At 36.6% G+C, this 20294-nt stretch overlaps 1 protein-coding gene across 6 annotated transcripts in view; it reads left to right on the forward strand.

Moving 5' to 3' along the window:
* Positions 1–20294, forward strand: part of COP1 (COP1 E3 ubiquitin ligase) — a 251325-nt gene that overhangs the window by 65487 nt on the left and 165544 nt on the right. For all 6 annotated transcript variants that reach the window (XR_010319394.1, XM_064276604.1, XM_064276606.1 and 3 more), the window contains one exon: positions 1083–1140. Coding sequence is in view for 5 of the 6 variants with exons in the window: in XM_064276604.1 (XP_064132674.1) it covers positions 1083–1140 (58 nt within the window). In the remaining variant the exon portion in view is untranslated. The remainder of the gene's footprint in view (positions 1–1082; positions 1141–20294) is intronic.

Below are 20294 nucleotides of genomic sequence, written 5' to 3' on the forward strand. Positions count from 1 at the left end.
AAGCTCAGATCTTGCAAAGAGGTCCCCCTCACTTCTGGCCTTCTGGTTACAAATTTATGGGTTTCCTGTACCCCCTCAGGATACCACCAGTAAGCTGGGAGGCCCCCAGGTGCATTCCACTTTTTACCTGCTGGCTCTCACTACTCCCATGGGTTCGATAAGTCTCTAAAACAACTTATAAAACTAAGGAGAACACTATACCTGCTATTATAGTTTTATTATAGCAAAAAGGATCCAAATGAGGAGACACATATGGTGAGGTCTAGGAGGGCTCCCAATGCAGAGCTTCTGTTTCTTAGAGAGGGATGTGCTGCATTCCCTGAGCATTGATGTCTTTCATCAACCAAGAAGCCCATGGAGATGCAGTATCTTGTATTGGAGGTCTCGTTATATAGTTACGATTGACTGAATCATTGCCCCAAGAGGTTGAACTCAAACCCCTCAGGCTCCTCCTCCCCCAGTCACGTAGCGAATATCACCACATAGATCTTTCTGACCTGCCCAGTGCCCACCCCAAGAGTCACCTCATTAATATAACCTGTTAGGTGTGGCCTGGAGCTCTCATCAAAGATGTTTAGATTACTGGGAAACTCCCAAGGATTTCTAGGTTACCTCTCAGGAGTCAAGGACAAATACCAAATTCTTTTGGCAAAGTTAATCATAAACCTCACGGTGGCATAGCAGCATTTGTTAACCATCGATTTTGGTTACGTACTTTACTATTTCCCCAGCACTCTAAGTCCTCTTTTCCTTAAATAATGTTCCAGACAACTTATTAACTTATCTGAAAAAGAAATAGAGGCAAATACATGTACGTATACACCTGCCTTTTACGTATTCTCTATTGACATTCATTCTTGGTGTGTAAGTTTGAGGTGGTGGAGTGAAGGGGCAAATTGCTTAAATATTTGCTGAATTTTGTTTAAGAGTTAAGTATTTATTTGATGTCTAATTCAGTTATTCTCAGTAAATGTTCCCTTTGCTTAGAAACTAGAAATATTTGGTTTTTATATATTTTAGATTCAGCTTTTCTGTTGATAATGTAAACACTAAAATCACATTTTTCTCTCTTCGTTTTACAGTAGTATTATTGATTCCACAGAGTACAGCCAACCTCCAGGTTTCAGTGGCAGTTCTCAGGTAAATGGTATTTTTAACAGTATGTTTTAGTGGTGTCATAAGAATAATCACCTGAGCTATAATATCATGAATTACTTTTCTAAAATGTCATGTCATAAAGATACCTGTTTTGAATGTTATGGCATTGATTAGGGCTTAAATAGCTCTGAAAAATAATGGCAGAATGAGTTATTTTTTGCTCATCAGTGGTAAGAGTCAAAAAAATTAACATATAGGTAATATTAGCCATTGAGAGGAAAGAAATACTGTAAAAGAAAATTATGAATAATCAGAGCATGACTTCTCTCGGTGATATTAAAGCTGCAATCTCTTAATGAATTACCCATCATGTTGAAACAAGCTTTTCTGTAGAAAGCTGACTAGACACTTGAGTAAGATAGACACTAGCTTCACCACTCTTCTAATTAATTACATGATTATTTTGATTTTCACTCTCTTTATCTGTGACTTGGGGGTGCTGATATTTGTCAGACTTATTTTTGAGGACTGTCATGAATTTGTTAAAACTTTTTATTTTGAAATAATTTTGGACTCAGAATAGTTATAAGAATAGTAAGAAGAATCCCTTTATATCCTTCACCGAGTTTGTCCAGATGTTAGTATTTTATCACGTTTGCTCTATCATTCACATTCTGTTTCTCTCTTCTGCATATACCACCGGCCACTATTGAGTCAGTTCCGACTCACAGTGACCCTATTGGACAGAGTAGAACTGCCTTATAGGGTCTCCAAGAAGCGGCTGGTGGATTCGAACTGCCGACTTTCGGTTAGTAGCCTGAGCACTTAACCACTGTGCCACCAGAGCTCCTCTACATATATACACATGTAATTTTTTTCTTTTAGTTGAGTGAGGTGCAGATGTAATGCCCCATAACGTCTAAATAATGCCCCTAAACCTCTTAAAAACAAGGACAGTATCTCGTGTAACTACAATCCAATTTTAAAATTCAGGAAGTTAACACTGATACAGTGATGTTTTTACTCCCTACATCTAATTCAGATTTTACGATTGTCCTGATATCCTTTATAGCAAAAGAAAATAAATGAGACTTGTTTAATACATATTCATTTGTATATTTATATGAGAAGATACGAAAATATTTTTTGTCAAAATGACTAGTAAATCCTTCTGGATGGTATAGTTTTATTTTTCTTTTCCCAATACTTGGATGGCTACCACTTAAAATAAGGCACTTAAAAAGAAAGCTGTAGCACAGTAAACCACCTTTAAGGTAAAACAAAGGTTAATCACATGAATGAATTCAAAACACAAAAATAGTACACAGGTTTGACAGACTAAAGAGGGTAGACTGAAGATGCTACCCCTCATCCCCCTCATTAAGCGTTTGTACCAAAAACAATAATGTTTTGAATTCATTCGAACATTGTACACAGTTCAGATTTGTTTCATGATATTCTCTGATTAAAAATTATTTTATTGCATCTCTTAGTGTGTCCTTGCTTAAAGCTGTAATGTTGAAGTATTACTTCTAATGGTGTACACTGTCTTGAAATGTCTTGTCATTATAGTGGACAAAAAAGGGTCATCAACAGGTGGTATAGTTTTTCAAGAGTTGTTAGGATAGAAAATTGTTAACTCAAAACTTGTTATGTGAGTTAAACCTATACACATACTCCTACTGTATCAACTGTATCATTATCCAACATTTCGCATGTATGACAGTGGTAAAACATCTACTATCTGACTATTTTATTAAGTACTAACGACATACATCTGGCAGTGGTGAATGCTGAGGTGCGAGGTAAGAGTAACACTGGTTTTGATGGTTAAGGTTATGTGTCAGCTTGGCTAGGCCATGATTCTCAGTGGTTTGGCAGTTATGATGTAATTTGGCTGTTATGTAATGATGTAGCAACCCTCCATTTTGTGATCTGATGTGATCATCCTCCATTTTTGCATAACAACCTGGTCTTTGGTACCTAACCATATTAATAAGGGAAGAGTAGGTGTAGCTGTAAAAGGACATCAAGCATGAGTATGATCCATGCAGAGTTATCTAGGACCTTTGAGTTCTGAGAAGCAATTTGAAAAGCACTGTATAATGTAACGTCTTCATTATGCTGAAACAGCTGAGTAATTGTTGTATGGTAGGTGAAAGCAGATGGAATGTGAACTACTAGCGATGTGATTGGTTAACTGTGTTAAGTGTGGAATATGATTATTTGCAGTTATTAAAATCACAGGTTTTTAGAACCTTGCACTTAGAGTCATTATGAAATAGGTTTGAAAGAAGATTTTCATAAAACTGATCATTTTCAGGACCATTAGTCTAAATTAAACCATTTATGACAAATTATCTATAGTATCCTCAGTACATATATCATTTAAAAGAGATTTTAGTTCTCATAGACACTTTGGGGACTGTTAGATCACCATTTATGCAAGTGCTGCAATTTGTTCTTTGGTGGGGGTGGAGAGTGAAAACATACACCAACTGGTTTTTGTGGTCACCTTTCATTCATTTCTGTGTTAAAGATTTACAGAGCACCAAAAGACTAAAATTTAGGGATGGTTAAGTGTATTTGACATCATAACCTTTTAATGCTTATTTAAATAGAGTTACTGCCTGCAAATAAGGCTGATAAAATATGAGGGCAAAAGAATCAGGTGAATTTTGTTTTTCAATAAGGATTATTTCAAGTATATTGTCTAAAAAATTGAGAACTGAAGTATTCTGTATTGTTACTGTGAATCTAGACAGACCAACATGTAACATTTGAGTAAAATTCAGCAGTGGTAGAGATTTGGCCTTGGAAAATAGTTAAAGCTTTTATCATCATTTGAATGCATGCATTTGACCTATTTTTTTATAGTAAGTTCATAGATTGAATTTTATCTATTTTAGAAGAGTCATGAAAACCCTTAACTTCATGTGTTTTTTAATAAGAGGTAGTGGGTGGGATATATCAGGAGAAATTTAAAAGTCTTTACTTGAAAGATACCTTAAGAACTTGAGAGAAAAGCAGTCTGTGTATCTGGAAACTGACTTGGCATTCACAGCAAGTCCTTGGTATTCTCCTTTTGAACATAAGCAATCTCACAGAACATCAGCTTCAGACAGGGCCACTCTTTGACCTTGAGGAAGCAAAACAGAAAACAAAATCACTTTGTAAATTTGTCTAAACACACAGAAAAACAAGCCTACTGTGCAAAAATAGCAAATACCTCCCTATCCTGGCTGATATGATTATGCTTCTTTACTTTATCCTTACTGTAGTCTTCTGTCCTTCTAGATAAGATCTATTAACATACCCAGTCATAGAATTATCCCTTTTTCCTGATAGTATTCAATCCAGAGCAAAGACTCATTTACTTGAATCTTCTTCTAAATCACTTAACGGGAGCCTAATTCTCCATAAGCCATTTCCAGCTCTCTTACTGAGACACCTCTTTCTTACCTATAGTGTGCTGTCTACCTCATTGCACTGAGTGAGCAATAAATAAAATTTGATGTATAGCTGTTGGTCTTTGGCTAGAGGACATTGACAAACTATAGACAGAGGAAGAAGAAAAGACTGCCTGTTACCATTTATTTAACATTGCTTTGTAATTTCTAGCAAATCTCATGAGGTAGAAAACAATAGAAATTTAATCTGGAGGAAAAATAAAAACAATCAGAATAAATGCCTGTGGTTGTTCTAAAGTTAAGCATTTACTCTTATCATGAAGTGAAGGAAACTTCTGGACTGACATAGTACACTAATATATTCCCAACCTCTACCCACATGAAATCCTATTGATATATTGCTTTGTCATCCTCTCTTGGAAAACTTAAAAGAATTTATAGAAGATGAGAAAATCAGGGAAGGCCTGTCTAATCTGTGAGTCCCTGTATGCAGAGTAAAAGCATGCCTAAGGATTTAAAGGCCCGGTGATCTGATCTCCTTAAAAAAAAAATCAGCCTCTGAAAACCCTATGGATCACTACGGTTCCATCTGCAACCGATTATGGGAGTGGTGGAGGACTGGGCAGCATTTCATTCAGTTTTGCATGGGGCCGCCATGAGTTGACGGCAGCTTACAACAGCAAAAAGAATTTAATTGTCTGGATCGCCCAAAAGAATCTGACTTCAGCACCTGCTAGAGGACAGAGTAGTTGTTGAGGAGGAATTCCTACTAGTGTTTTTATGGGATGGAACCAATATTGACATACTGGGCTGAAGGCCTTTCGCTTCCTGACTATACTCTTTAGAACAGACAGGCCTAGAATGAACTGATATATGAAGGATTGAAAGTAGAGGAATAATTGAGGATAAGCCCTACAAATGTAAGCCAAATAGCAAAAACCCCAAACAAAACAAAAAACTCCAAAAGTGTAGACCAAAACAGAATTCAGGGTAAAAGCATAGAATTTTTCATGTAGATAAAATGTATACCCCCAAAAGCAATAATAATTTATGTGCCAAATTATAAGGCATTGGGGTTTGTATAAAGTAGAACTGTAAAGAATAAAGAAAAAAAATTGATTAAAACCTAATCATGGTGGAAGATTTTCAAGTATAGCTCAGAAAATGAACTTAAAGTAGTAATACTAGTGGTTAGTTAAAAATTTATTTTGTATTTATTATTCACAGACACTGTTCTAAGTACTTTACATGTATTAACTAATTTTCGGAACTACCCTACGGGTTCAGTACTTTTATTATTTTATTTTATTGGAGAGGAAACCAGGGCATAGAGAAGGAAGTTGCCCAAGGTAACAACTAGTAAGAGGGAGGAGCTAGGATTTTAACTCAGGACTTATGGCTTCAGAGCTTGTACTTTTAAATACTCATTTACTCAAACGACAGAGTTTTTTAAGTATCTTCCATTTACTAGGCACTGCTGCAAGTTCTGGGGGTACATACATCATTGAACAGAAATTTAGCAGACAGAAATTCCTGCTTGTAACCAAGCTTCAGACTGGTTAAAGAGATACTAACAGTAAACAGACTAAAATGACTTTTAAACAAAGAGGAAGTAAGGGAGCAAGCCATATGGATATCTCTGGGAAGAAGTTACAAGCAGAGGGAACTACAAGTACATACGCCTACGACAGGAGTGTGCCTGACATGGCCCAGAAGCATGGTGTGGCTGGAGGCGGGGAAGTGAGCAAGGGAGAGAAAAGTAGAAGACGAGGTAAAAATACCAGAGACCACTTCCTGCAGGGGCTTCTTAGGCCCATTATAAAGGCATTGATTTTTCTTTGAGTGAGATGAGTTAAGCTAGATTTTTATCTGTTTCTCGATACTTGTCTCACTTTGTACTTTAAGACAGAGGACACACATTATGGGTTGTTGAAGCATTTAAAAGAGTGAGTTTATTCTAAAACAGGGTAAATTGTACCACTTGCATTCTTCGAATCAGAACCTTAAATAAATAAATAAATAGATGGTAATCTGGGAAAAAAGTAAACTAAGCACTATGGATACTTTTGTGCCAAAGAAGAGTTCCAGATGCAGATACAAGTGAACAAAAACATAATAGTTGTGAAAGCATTACATATCAAAATTTATGGAATATGATCATAATTGCACTCAAGAAAATATATAGCATTAAATGCTTTTTTTTTTTAGATAAGACTGAAAGTAAAAGTACTAGACATTCAATTTAAGAAGCTGGGGAAAACTGAATATGGTAAATGTGGAAAGACGAGTCAAGAAAAAAGAGCCCATATACAACATAAATTGAAATCGACTATTATCATGATATGGAGTAGATTATGATGATGTATACTGAAAAAAATGGCAGTCTTAATGAAATGATTAATTTTCAAGGAAAATGTGTATTAGAATAGATTAAAGCAATTGTTGAACATTTTGAATAAACCGATAATCATAATTATTAATTTAATGTGACTCCATTAAAAAAGTCCCAAGAATATTTTTTAAGAATGTACTGAGAGTATGACCAACTATCTTTAAAGTTTATTTGGTAAGACAAATGATTTAGAGTATAATGATGATGAAGGCATTTACCCAACTAGCTATTAAATTGTATTCTAAGTCTGTTGTAACAAAAAGAGCAGAATAAAAATTAAACTAAAAGATGTAAAGAGTTTACTATATGGTATAGGCCCATAGGTGGTACAGTGGTTTGCACTGGACTGCTTACTTTAAAGGCTGGTAGTTGAAACTACCCAGTCATGCCTCAGAAGAAAGGCCTGGTGATCTGCTTCCATAAGGATTATAGCCAAGAAAACCCTGTGGAGCAATTCTACTCTGTAACGCATGGGGTTGCCACAGAATTTGGAATTGACTTGATGGCGACTTTTATTTTGTTTGTTTTAAGGTGGTATGCAGATCAGTGGTAACCATAGAAATTATAGAAATTAAGAAAGGAGCCTGCATATTAGAAAGCACCATAAACAAAATTTAAACCTACGCTGAGAAAAGTATCACAGGTATGATAGATAAGTAGTTTAATTGCTTCAAAATGTAAAAAGCTTTAAATAACTTTTAAGGAAAAGATGAAAGCCCAAACAGGGTGAAAAATGGATGAAGAACATGGTAAAAAAAAAAAAAAAAAAATTCAAACCTTCAGCCCACTGTGAATTAATAACCAATTTCCCCAATATAAAAGTATATACAAACTAATGTAAAGTACCAGAGATACCAACTAATAAACTCAAAACCAAACTTGTTGCTGTCGAGTTGATTCTAATTCATAGTGAGCCTATAGGACAGAGTAGAACTCCCCATAAAGTTTCCAAGGAGCGCCTGATGGATTCGAACTGCCGATCCTTTGGTTAGCAGCCATAGCACTTAGCCACTACGCTCGCTACCAAGGTTTCCATATCACCTAATAGGTATGACTGAATTCAGGAGGATGAAGAGGATGTTTTAAAATGGGAAATGCTCTTACTTGCTGTGTGTCTGTGTGTGGAGTGGGGATAGGGAAGGTAGAGGGAGAGAGTTGGTAGCCTTTCAGGAAGACAACTTGGCAATATTTATTATCACAAACTTGAAAAAAAGTTTGATTTGGTAATTGTATACATAGAAATTTATTGTAAAGAATGACTCAAATTACTATGCAAAGATTATATACCAGAGATATTTTTATGAGCAAAAAATCTCAAAAAGTGAATGTGCCCAACCATAATAGAATAGCCATAGAAATTGTACTGAAGATTAGTTTACTGCTGTTAAAAGCAATGTTTTCCAGGTGAAATAGAATTGGAAAATTCTAATTATGTAATGTAAGTAAGCTAGAAAAATACAAACTTTACTCAAAATTATTTTACACTTCTGGATTTTTAAATTGCCTGTTGATTTTGCTTTAGAATTTTTACATACCATAGTACAATTAATTCCCTGATTTAGCTAACTGGGTTATAGTACAGTTAGCTAAATCAGGGAATTAACATTCCTATATTATTTTTTTTATCAAACTGAGAGAACTCACTTAAATTGCAGCAGTTCCCCCAATGATGTCCTTTAGAGCAAAATAATTTTTTTTTTTTCCCCTGATTAAGGACCCAGTGCAGAATTATTTGGTACATTGAGTTGGCAGGTCTCTTGAAGCTGTCTTAAACTGGTACAATTCCTCAGTTTTTTACTTCAAAATTGACCTTTTTGAAAAGGTAATTTTTTTTTTTGTAGATGTCCTTCAGTTAGACTTTGGCTGATGTTTTCTTATCATTAGATTAAGGCAATCCATTTTTGTCAGGAACACCACAAAGTGAGGTATATCCTTATTTTGTAATGTCTGGAGGCACATGATGGCTATTTTTTTCTCAATACTAGTGATGTTAACCATGATTGTTTGATTGAGGTGCTGCCTGCCACATTTCTACACTATAAAGTTACCTTTGAGCATCTGTTCATCTTACCTGAAATAATTGTTAATATGGTGGTTGCCAAATGTTAATTTTCTAATTACTTCATTCTTCCAAAGTGTTAGCATTCTTCTGCAGGGAGGAGCTTTCTTTCCTCTTTCATAAAGATATATAAAGAAATTGCCAAATTGCCCCATTTTTCCATCCTAAAAGATTGTGCCAATCTGCATTTTCCCCAGCAATGTATGAGTGTACGTGTTTCCCCACAGCCCTTCTCACAGAATGAGTTGTCATAATTTTTGCCGATCTGTTGGGTAAGAAATATATCACAGAGTAGTTTTGTGTTTCTCTAATTGAGTGAAGTTGAACATCTTTTCATATAGTTACTTATATTTTAATATACTTTTTAAAAAATACTTTTTAGTGAATTATATATACATATTTCTTGTCCATTTGTTTCTACAAGGTTTTTTGATCTTTCTTGATCAATTTTGAGGACTGTTACATATTACAGATATAAGCCTTTTATCTGTGATATACACTGCCTACATTTTTTTCCCACCATAGGTTGGTGAGATTATAGCAAATAACATTGCAATATTATTATCAAACTGAGAGAACTCACTCATTTTGCAGCAATTTCCTGAACAGTGTCCTTCATAGCAAAAGAAAAAAATTTTTTTCCTGCTTAAAGACCCTGTCCAGAATCACTTGGTATACTTGTGGTAGCCTGTGTGTTCCTGTGGTACTAGAAGCTCTGCCACTGGTATTTCAAATACCAGCAGGGTTACCTATACTGGGCAGGTTTCAGCAGAGCTTTCAGACTAAAACTAGGAAGAAGGACCTGGTGATCTGCTTCTAAAAAATTGGCCAATGAAAACCTTATAAATAGCAGTGGAACATTTTCTGATAATAGTCCCCTCAGCTTGGAAGCCAAAAGACAAGTGGGGAAGAGCTGCCCCCTCAAGGTAGAGTCAACCTTCATGATGTGGATGGAGTTAAGCTTTCGGGACTTTCATGTGCAGATGTGGCATGACTCAAAATGAGAAGAAACAGCTGGAAACGTCTGTTAATAATCGGAACCTGGAATGTACAAAGTATGACTCTAGGAAAATTGGAGGTTGTCAGAAATGAAGTGGAACTCGTAAAGATCGATGTCCTAGGCATTAGTGAGCTGACATGGACTGATATTGGCTATTTTGAATCAGACAATCATATAGTCTACTGTGCCAGAAATGACAGCTTGAAGAGGAATGGCATTGTGTTCATTGTCAAAAAGAGCATTTCAGGCTCTGTCCTGCTGTACAAAATTGTCAGTGATAGGATAATATCCATACGCCTACAGGGAAGGCCAGTAATGCAACTATTCTGCAAATTTATGCACCAACCACTAATGCCTAAGAAGATGAAACTGAAGATTTTTACCAGCTTCTACAGTCTTAATCAAGCATGCAGTCAGGATACCTTGCTTAATACTGGTGATTGGAATGCGAAAATTGGAAACAGGATACGGATTGGTAGTTGGAAAATAACGGCCTTGGTGATAGAAAGGACGCTGGAGATCACATGATAGAATTTTGCAAGACTGCCTTATTCGTTGCAGAAACCTTTTTTCAACATCATAAATGGCAACTATACTTGTGGACCTCGCCAGATGAAATACACAGGAATCAAATCCACTACACCTTCGGAAAGAGACCCATGGAGAATGTCAATATCATCAGTCAGAACAAGGCCAGGGGCTGGCTGTGGAACAGACCATCAATTGCTCATATGCAAGTTCAAGTTGAAGCTGAAGAAAATTAAAACAAGCCCACGAGAGCCAAAATACGACCTTGAGTACATGTCATCCAAATTTAGAGACCATCTCAAGAACAGAATTTATGAATTTGACGCTAATGACCAAAGACCAGACAAGTTGTGGGATGACGTCAAGGACATCATACACGAAGAAAGCAAGAGGTAATTAAAAAGACAGGAAAGAAAGAAAAGACCAAAATGGTTGTCAGAACAGACTCTGAAGCTTGCTCTTGAAAGCCGAGTAGCTAAAGCAAACAGAAGAAATGTTGAAGTAGAAGCTGAACAGAAGGTTTCAAAGGGCAGCTCAAGAAGACAATGTGCAGAGACCTGGAATTAGAAAACGCAAGGGGAGAACATGCTTGGCATTTCTCAAGCTGAAAGAACTGAAGAAAAAATTGAAGGTTTGAGTTGCAGTTTTGAAGGATTCCATGGGGAAAATACTAAACGATGCAAGAAGCATCAAAAGAAGAAGAAGGAATACACAGAGTAACTGTACCAAAAAGAACTGGTTGACACTCATCCATTTCAGGAGATACCATATAAGCAGGAACCAATGGTACTGAAGGAAAAAGTCCAAGCTGCACTGAAGGCATTGGCAAAAAACAAGGCTCCAGAATTGACGGAATACCAATAGAGATGTTTCAGCAAACAGATGCATTGCTGGAGGTATTCACTCATCTATGCCAAGAAATTTGGAAGACAGCTACCTAATCAGCTGACTGAAAGAGATCCATATTTATGTCTATTCTCAAGAAAGGTGATTCAACCAGATGCAGAAATTATCAAACAATGTCATATTCAAGTATAATTTTGCTGAAGATCATTCAAAAGCAGTTGCAGCAGTAACTGAGAACTGCCAGAAATTCAAGCCATGGGGATCTTGGTGAAAGCAGAGAATACTGGAAAGGTGTTCACCTGTGTATTATTGAGTACACAAAGGCATTTGACTGTGTGGATCATAAGAAATTATGGATAATATTACAAAGAATAACAATTCTAGAATACTTAATTGTGATCATGTGGAACCTATACATAGGCCAAGAGGCAGTAGTTCAAACAGAACAAAGGTATATAGCATAGTTTAAAATCAAGAAAGGCGTGCATCAGGGTTGTACCCTTTTGCCATACTTATTCAATCTGTAACTCAGTAAAAGATCTGAGAAGCTGGATTGTATGAAGAAAGAGGCATCAGGATTGGAGAAAAACTTACAAAGAACTTTCGCCAAACAAGGTTTGGTGAAATCGAAGAGGGCTGGAAACACTGATGAAGATCAAAGACTGCAGCCTTCAGTATGAATTATGTCTCAACATAAAGAAAACAAAAGTCCTCACAGCTGAAACCAATAAGCTATATCATAATAAACAGAATACTGAAGTTGTCAAGGATTTTATTTTACTTGAATCCACAATCAACACCTATGGAAACAGCAGTCAAGAAGTCAAACAATGATGTATTGTATTGGGTAACCAAACCAAAAAACCAAACCCAGTGCCCTTGAGTCGATTCCGATGAACTGCCCCATAGAGTTTTCCAAGGAGCACCTGGTAGATTCAAACTGCCGACCCTCTGGTTAGCAGCCGTAGCATTTAACCGCTATGCCACCAGGGTTTTCTATACTGGGTAAATCTGCAAAAGACCTCTTTAAAGTGTTGAAAAGCAAAGATGTCATTTTGAGGACTAAGGTGCACCTGACCCAAGCCACGGTATTTTCATTTGCCTCATATGTATGCAAAAGCTGGACAATGAATAAGACCGACCAAAGAATATATGCATTTGAATTATGGTATTGGTGAAGAATATTGAATATGCCATGAACTGCCAGAAGAATGAACAAATCTGTCTTGGAAGTATAGCCAGTATGCTCCGTCGAAGCAAGGATGGTGAGACTTCATCTCATGTACTTTGGACATAATCTCAGAAGGGACCAGTCCCTGGGGAAGGACATCATGTTTAGTATGGTAGAGGGTCATCGAAAAAGATAAAGACCTTTGATGAGATTGATTGACACTGTGGTTGCAAAAATGGGCTCAAACATAGCAATGATTGTGAGGATGGTACAGTACTGGGCAGTTTCTCTCTCTGTTGTACATAGGGTTGCCGTGAGTCAGAACTGACTCAGTGGCACCTAACAACAGCAAGAAGGTCTTTGTTAAACATTCAGGTTACACATATTTTCTCCCAGTCTCTAGCTTATCTTTTTATCCTCTTGACAGTGTCTTTGACAGAACAAAGGTTTTTAATTTTGATGTGGTCTACTTTATCTTCTATTTTTCTTCTTCTTCTTTTTTGGACTCTGCTTTCGGTGTCAGGTTTAAGAATTCTTTGCCTAACCCTAAATCTCAAAGATTTTTCCTATTTTTTTCCCCTAAATGTTTTATAGGCTTGTGGTTTACATTTAACTCCGTAATCCATTTTAAGTTAATTTTTGTACAAGGTATGAGCAGCATCGTGATAAATGGAGAAAAGATTGAAGTTGTCAAGGATTTCACTTTATGTGGATCTACAATCAACAGCCATGGAAGCAGCAGTCAAAAAATCAAGACACGTTGCATTGAGTAAATCTGCTGCAAAGGACCTCTTTAAAGTGTTGAAAAGCAAAGATGTCACCTTGAAGACTAAGGTGCACCTGACCCAAGCCATGGTATTTTCAATCGCATCATATGCATGTGAAAGCTGGACAGTGACTAAGGAAGACCGAAGAAGAGTTGATGCCTTTGAATTGTGGTGTTGGCGAAGAACATTGAATATACCACGGACTGCCAAAAGAACGAACAAATCTGTCTTAGAAGAAGTACAACCAGAATGCTCCTTAGAAGCAAGGATGGTGAGACTGCATCTTACATACTTTGGACATGTTGTCAGGAGGGATCGGTCCCTGGAGAAGGACATCATGTTTGGCAAAGTACAGGGTCAGCAGAAAAGAGGAAGACCCTCAATGAGGTGGATTGACACAGTGGCTGCAACAACGAGCTCAAGCATAACAACCATTGTAAGGATGGCGCAGGACTGGGCAGTGTTTCGTTCTGTTGTATTATGGGGTCGCTATGAGTCGGAACCTACTTGATGGCACCTAACAAAAACAACAAATGTTGTTTAGGTGGAGACTCAGTTTTTTTTTTGGCTAAGGATGTTCATTTATTCAAACACCATTTGTTGAAAAGGTTGTTTGTCCTCCACTGGATTGCTTTTGTTACTTCGTCAAAGATCAGTTGACTGTATATTTTGTTTTGGCATATTTCTGGATTCTGTATTCTACATGTCTCTTTTTCCACCAATATCATATAATCTAGATTATTGTAGGTATAAAATGTCGTGAAGTTGAGTAGACTGATTTCTTTCACTTTATTGTTCTGTTTCAGAATTGTTTTAGTTTCTTTACTTTTCCATATAAGTTTTAGAATAATCTTGCCTACTACCTGAGAGAGAATTGACAACTTTATCATAATAAACTGTACTATGCAAGATTTTTATTTTTATTTATTTTTTTTGCTAGATTGTGTTTTTCTTGGTGGTATTTTGATAGAAATTGTGTTATAACTGCTTGTCAATTTGGGGAAAATTGATGTCTGTTGTACGTTAAGCCTTCTAATCCATGAATATGGTATGTGTCTCTATGTTTCATTTCTTAAATCAGCATTGTGTAGTTTTCAGCATAGAAGTCTTATACATATTTTATTAGTTTTACAACTAAATATTTTTTTCAGTGATTGTAGTTTTAATTTCATTGTCCACATGTTTATTGCTAATAAATATAGAAACACAGATTTTGCGTATTTTTCTTGTATTGTGGCATCTTGCCGAACTCACTTATTATAGTTCTAGGAGGTTTTTTTTTTTTTCCTTTTCAGTAAATTCTTTGTAATTTTGTATGTAAATAGTCATGTTATCTGCAAGTGAGGACATTTTATTTCTTCCTTTTCATTATGTTTGCCTTTTATTTTCTCCTCACGTTTTATTGCACTGGCTAGAATTTAAGCACTATGTTGAATAAGCGTGATGCCATGGGACGCTTGCCTTGATCTTAAGGGGCAAGCATCCAGTCTTTTCACCATTTAAAACAATGTTAGTTATAGGTTTATTTTAGATGCTTTTTATTAAGTTGAGGAAGTTTTCCCCTCTATTTGTATTTTTGAGTTTTTTTTTTTTTTTCCTCAAATTGTGAATGTGTGTTGAATTCTGTGAAATGATTTATGGATTGGTATGGCCATGTGATATTTTTTCTTAGCCTATGGATTACATTGATTGATTTTTGAGTATTGAACCAGTGTGTAACATCTGTGTAATAAACCCTACTTGATCATGGTGTATAATTCTTTTTATGTAATACTTAATTTTATTTGCTAATATTTTGTTAAGAATTTTTGCATCTGTATTCATGAGATATATTGGTGTGTGGTTATAAAAATATTATCAGTGACATAATAACATGCTCAGTTTTTCTAAATATCCCATGTATGCATGAGAAGAATGTACATTTTCTAAGTGTCTTTATATTTATTAAATGGAGTCTGCATTTTCTCTTTTTGTTAGTACTTGCCTAGTGTATCATTTTTCATGTTTTTACTTCCAAGTGTTCAGTGTCTTTATGTTTTAGGTGTTTTTTTCTTTGGTAAATGGCATAAAGTTTCCATTTGATCACTGTTGGAAATAGTGTCATCTATTTACATTTATTGTGATTACTGATAGTTTCACTCTTTTTTACTCCTTAATGCTTTCTTTTTGTCCATTTTGAAATTACTTTTTTTAAACCCTTTTCCTCACTCCAGCACTGATTTGAATGTTAAATATTTTATTACTATTCTTTTTTCTTGAAATTTATGCACACTTTGTCTAAACAGAATCTGAACTTAATCAGTATATATTCCTAAACTGTATAAGAACTTCGAAGGGGAAACTTTGATCCCTCCTTTCTGACTATTAATTGCTATTCTTCAGTGTATGTTCTGCCCTATTTTTAAACTCTACATATTAGATACCATAATTTATACAGAAGTATTTAGAATCATTTATTTTGTTAGCGTCTTCCTTGCACAGTTACTCATTTTGTGTTTCACATCTTCCATTTTGTGTTATTGTAGTTTTCAAGTAAAGAATTTCAGAAATTCTTTTAGAAATAGCCTGTTACTAGTAAACATTGTATTAACATGGATAAATATTTGTCTCCTGTTATTGTGAGAAGTTTTTGGGTCCTGGGTTTCAGGTTGGAGTTATTTTTTTTGACTCTTCGAAGATGCCAGTCCACTGTATTCTAGATTTTATTGCTATGTAAAAGTGTTTTGCCTTTTTAATTATTGTTCTCACTGGGGGAATTGTATTTTCTTGTCTGATTTAAAGATTATCTTTTAACCTTTAGACAAAAACACAATTTTACCTGTGTCTAATAGCATGTCTTTTTATTTATCGTACATGGTAAGAATAATTTCTGCCTCTGTGGATTCGTATCTATTATCAGTTCTGAAAATTTTCAACTATCAACTCTTCAGATATTTCTTCCTCAATCTCTTAGTCTTTTTCTGGGAACTCTGAGTGGCCTGGTAGTCTTCTAGACTTTATCATTCTATCTTCTGTCTTCTCCGTCAGATTTTCTGGCTTCTTGACTCTGTGTCATTCTCAGTAATTCCTTCAGATTTCTCCTCCAGTTTGTAAATTGTGTCTTACAAATTCTATTTTCAATTCCCCCACCTATGGTGGGCCCCTAGCTTAAAGTCTCCAAATTTCAGTTCTAGTACTTGTACTAGGTAAATCAAAACCAAACCCATTGTTGTTGAGTCAATTCTGATTCATGGCAATTGCTGTGTGTTATAAAGTAGAAGTGCTCCATATGGTTTTTTTGGCTGTAATCTTTTTTTTTTTTTTGTAATGTCTTATTTATTTATTTTCAATTTTATTGTGCTTTGAGTGAAAGTTTAAAGCCCAAGTTAGATTCTCATTCAAAAATGTTACACACAAATTGTTTAGTGACATTGGTTGCAATCTCCGCAATGTGTCAGCACTCTCCCCCTTTCCGTTTACAGCCTGAGTTCCCTGTGTCCATCCATTTTTCCTGTCCCTTTCTGCCATCTCATCTTTGCTTTTGGGCAGGTGTTGCTTGTTTGGTCTCATATCCTTGATTGAAGCAAGAAGCATGTTCTTCATCTGTGTTTTTGTTTGCTTTATAGACCAATCTAATCTTTGGCTGAAAGGTGGACTTCAGGGGTGGCCAAAGTTCTGAGTTGCAGGGTGTCTGGGGGCCATAGTCTCGGGGTTCCTCCAGTCTCTGTCAGACCAGCAAGTCTGGTCTTTTTTTGTGTGTGTGTGTGTGATTTTGAATTTTCTTCTACATTTTTCTCTCTGTCTAGGACCCTCTGTTGTGATCCCTGTCAGAGTGGTCAGTGGTGGTAACTGGGCACCATCTAGTTCTTCTGGGCTCAGGCTGGTGGGGGCTGTGGTTCATGTGGTCCATTAGTCCTTTGGACTAATATTTTCCTTGTGTGTTTGGTTTTTTTCATTCTCCTCTGCCCCAGATGGGATGGGACTAACAGATGTATCTTTGATGACTGTTCAGAATGTTCTAAGATTGCAGACACTACTCACCAAAGCAGGACACAGAACATTTACTTCATGAACTGTGTTACACCAGTTGACTTAAATGTCCCCAAGACCATGATGCACAGTCCTCAGTACCAGTAACTTGTTTGCTCAAGGTGTTTGAATGTGTCTAGGAAGTTTCTATGACATTGCCTTAGTCAGGTTGTGCTGACGTCCGTATATTGTCTTTCCTTTCACCAAAGTTAACTTGTCTATCATCTAGTTAGTGATTTCTCCTCCCCACTCCTCCTCTCCTTCTTAACCATCAATTTTTTTTTTCCTGTATATAACCCTTTTCTTGGGTTTTGTGATAGTGGTCTCATACAATATTTGTCTTTTTGTGATTGACTTATTTCACTCAGCATAATGCCCTCCAGTTTCGTCCATGTTGTGAGATTCTTCAAAGATTCATCATTGTTCTTTATCATTGCGTAGTATTCCATTGTGTGATTATACCATAATTTGTTTATACATTCATCTGTTTTGGGGCACTTAGGTTGTTTCCATCTTTTTGCTATTGTGAGTAATGCTGCAGTGAATATGGGTGTGCATATGTCTATTCGGGTGACGTCTCTTATTTCTGTAGGATGTATTCCTAGAAGTGGATTGCTGGATTGAATAATATTTCTTCTTCTAGCTTTTTAAGGAGGTGTTGTATCGTTTTCCATAGTCATTGTACCATTTTACATTCGCTCACCACTTCATAAGAGTTCCAGTCTCCTTACAAACTTGCCAATATTTGTTATTTCTATATCTGTTTAATTGTTGTTGTGGTTAGGTGCTATCAAGTGGGTTCCAATTCATAGCGACCCTGTGTACCACAGAATGAAACACTACTCGGTCCTGCGCCATCCTCACAATCATTGTTATGCTTAAGCTCGTTGTTGCAGTCACTGTGTCATTCCATCTCATTGAGGGTCTTCCTCTTTTTCGCTGACCCTCTACTTTACCAAGTGTGTTGTCATTCTCTAGGAACTGTTCCCCACTAACGGCGTGTCCAAAGTATGTGAGACATAGTCTCTCCATCCTTGCTTCTAAGGAGCATTCTGATTGTACTTCTTCCAAGACAGATTTGTATATTCTTTTGGCAGTCCGTGGTATATTCAGTATTCTCCAGCACTGTAATTCAAAGGTGTCAATTCTTCTGTGGTCTTTATTTGTCATCCAGCTTTCACATGCATAAGAGCCAATTGAAAACACCGTGGCTTGGGTCAGGTGCACCTTACTCTTCAAGGTGGCGTCTTTGCTTTTCAACACTTTAAAGAGGTCTTTTGTAGCAAATTTGACCAATGCAATGCATTTTTTGATTTCTTGACTGCTGCTTCCATGGCTGTTGATTGTGGATCCAAGTAAAATTAAATCCTTGACAACTTCAACCTTTTCCCCATTTATCATGATGTTGTTTATTGGTCCAGTTGTGAGAATTTTTGTTTTATTTTGAGGCGTAATTCATACTGAAGGCTGTGATCTTTGATCTCTATCAGCACGTGCTTCAAGTCCTCTTCACTTTCAGCAAGCAAGGTTATGTCATCTGCATAACACAGGTTGTTAATTAGTCTTTCTCCAATCCTGATGCCCCGATCTTCTTCATATAGTTCAGCTTCTTGGATTATTTGCTCAGTTTACAGATTGAATAGATATGGTGAAAGGATACAACCCTGATGCACACCTTTCCTGACTTTAAACCAATCAGTATCCCCTTATTCTGTCTGACCAACTGCCCCTTGATCTATGAATAGGCTTCTCATGAGCACAATTAAGTGTTCTGGAATTCCTACTCTTTGCAGTGTTGTCCATAATTTGTTGTAATCCACACAGTCGAATGCCTTTGCATTGTCAATAAAACATAGGTAAACATCCTTCTGGTATTCTCTGCTTTCAGCCAGGATCCATCTGACATCAGCAGTGATATCCCTGGTTTCACATCCTCTTCTGAATCCGGCCTGAATTTCTGGCAGTTCCCTGTTGATATACTGCTGTAGCCGCTTTTGAATGATCTTCAGCAAAATTTTGCTTGCATGTGATATTAGTGATATTGTTTGATAATTGCCATATTCCACTGGATCACCTTTCTTGGGAATAGGCTTAAATATGGATCCCTTACAGTCAATTGGCCAGGAAACTGCCCTTCATATCTCTTGGCATAGACAAGCAAGCACTTCCAGCAGTGCATCCGTTTGTTGAAACATCTCAACTGGTATTCTGTCAATTCCTGGAGCCCTGTTTTTCACCAATGCCTTCAGTGCAGCCTAGACTTCTTCCTTCAGTGCCATCGGTTTCTAATCATATGCTGCCCCTTGATATGGTTGAATGTCGACTAATTCTTTTTGGTATAACGACTGTGTGTATTCCTTCCATCTTCTTTTGATGCTCCGTGTCGTTTAGTATTTTCCCCATAGAATCCTTCACTGTTGTAACTCAAGGCTTGAATTTCTTCTTCAGTTCTTTCAGCTTGAGAAATGCCAAGCATCTTCTTCCCTTTTGGTTTTCTATCTCCAGCTCTTTGCACATGTCATTATAATACTTAGTCTTCTTGAGCCACGCTTTGAAATCTTCAGTTCTTTTACTTCATCATTTCTTCCTTTTGCTTTAGTTACTCGATGTTCAAGAGCAAGTTTCAGAGTCTCTTCTGTCATCCATCTTGGTCTTTTCTTTCTTTCCTGTCTTTTCAATGACTCTTGCTTTCTTCATGTATATTGCTCATGATGTCATTCCACAACTCATCTAGTCTTTGGTCATTAATGTTCAATGCGTACAATCTATTCTTGAGATGATCTCTAAATTCAGGTGGGATATAGTCAAGGTTGTATTTTGGCTCTTGTGAACTTGCTCTGATTTTCTTCAGTTTCAGCTTGAACTTGCATATGAGCAATTGTTAGTCTGTTCCATAGTTGGCCCTTGGCCTTGTTCTGACTGATGATATTGAGCTTTTTCCATCATTTCTTTCAACAGATGTAGTCGATTTGATTCCTGTGTGTTCCGTCTGGCGAGGTTCATGTGTATAGTCGC

The sequence above is a fragment of the Loxodonta africana genome, chromosome 25, assembly GCF_030014295.1.
Source record: "Loxodonta africana isolate mLoxAfr1 chromosome 25, mLoxAfr1.hap2, whole genome shotgun sequence".
Taxonomy (NCBI): Eukaryota; Metazoa; Chordata; class Mammalia; order Proboscidea; family Elephantidae; genus Loxodonta; species Loxodonta africana.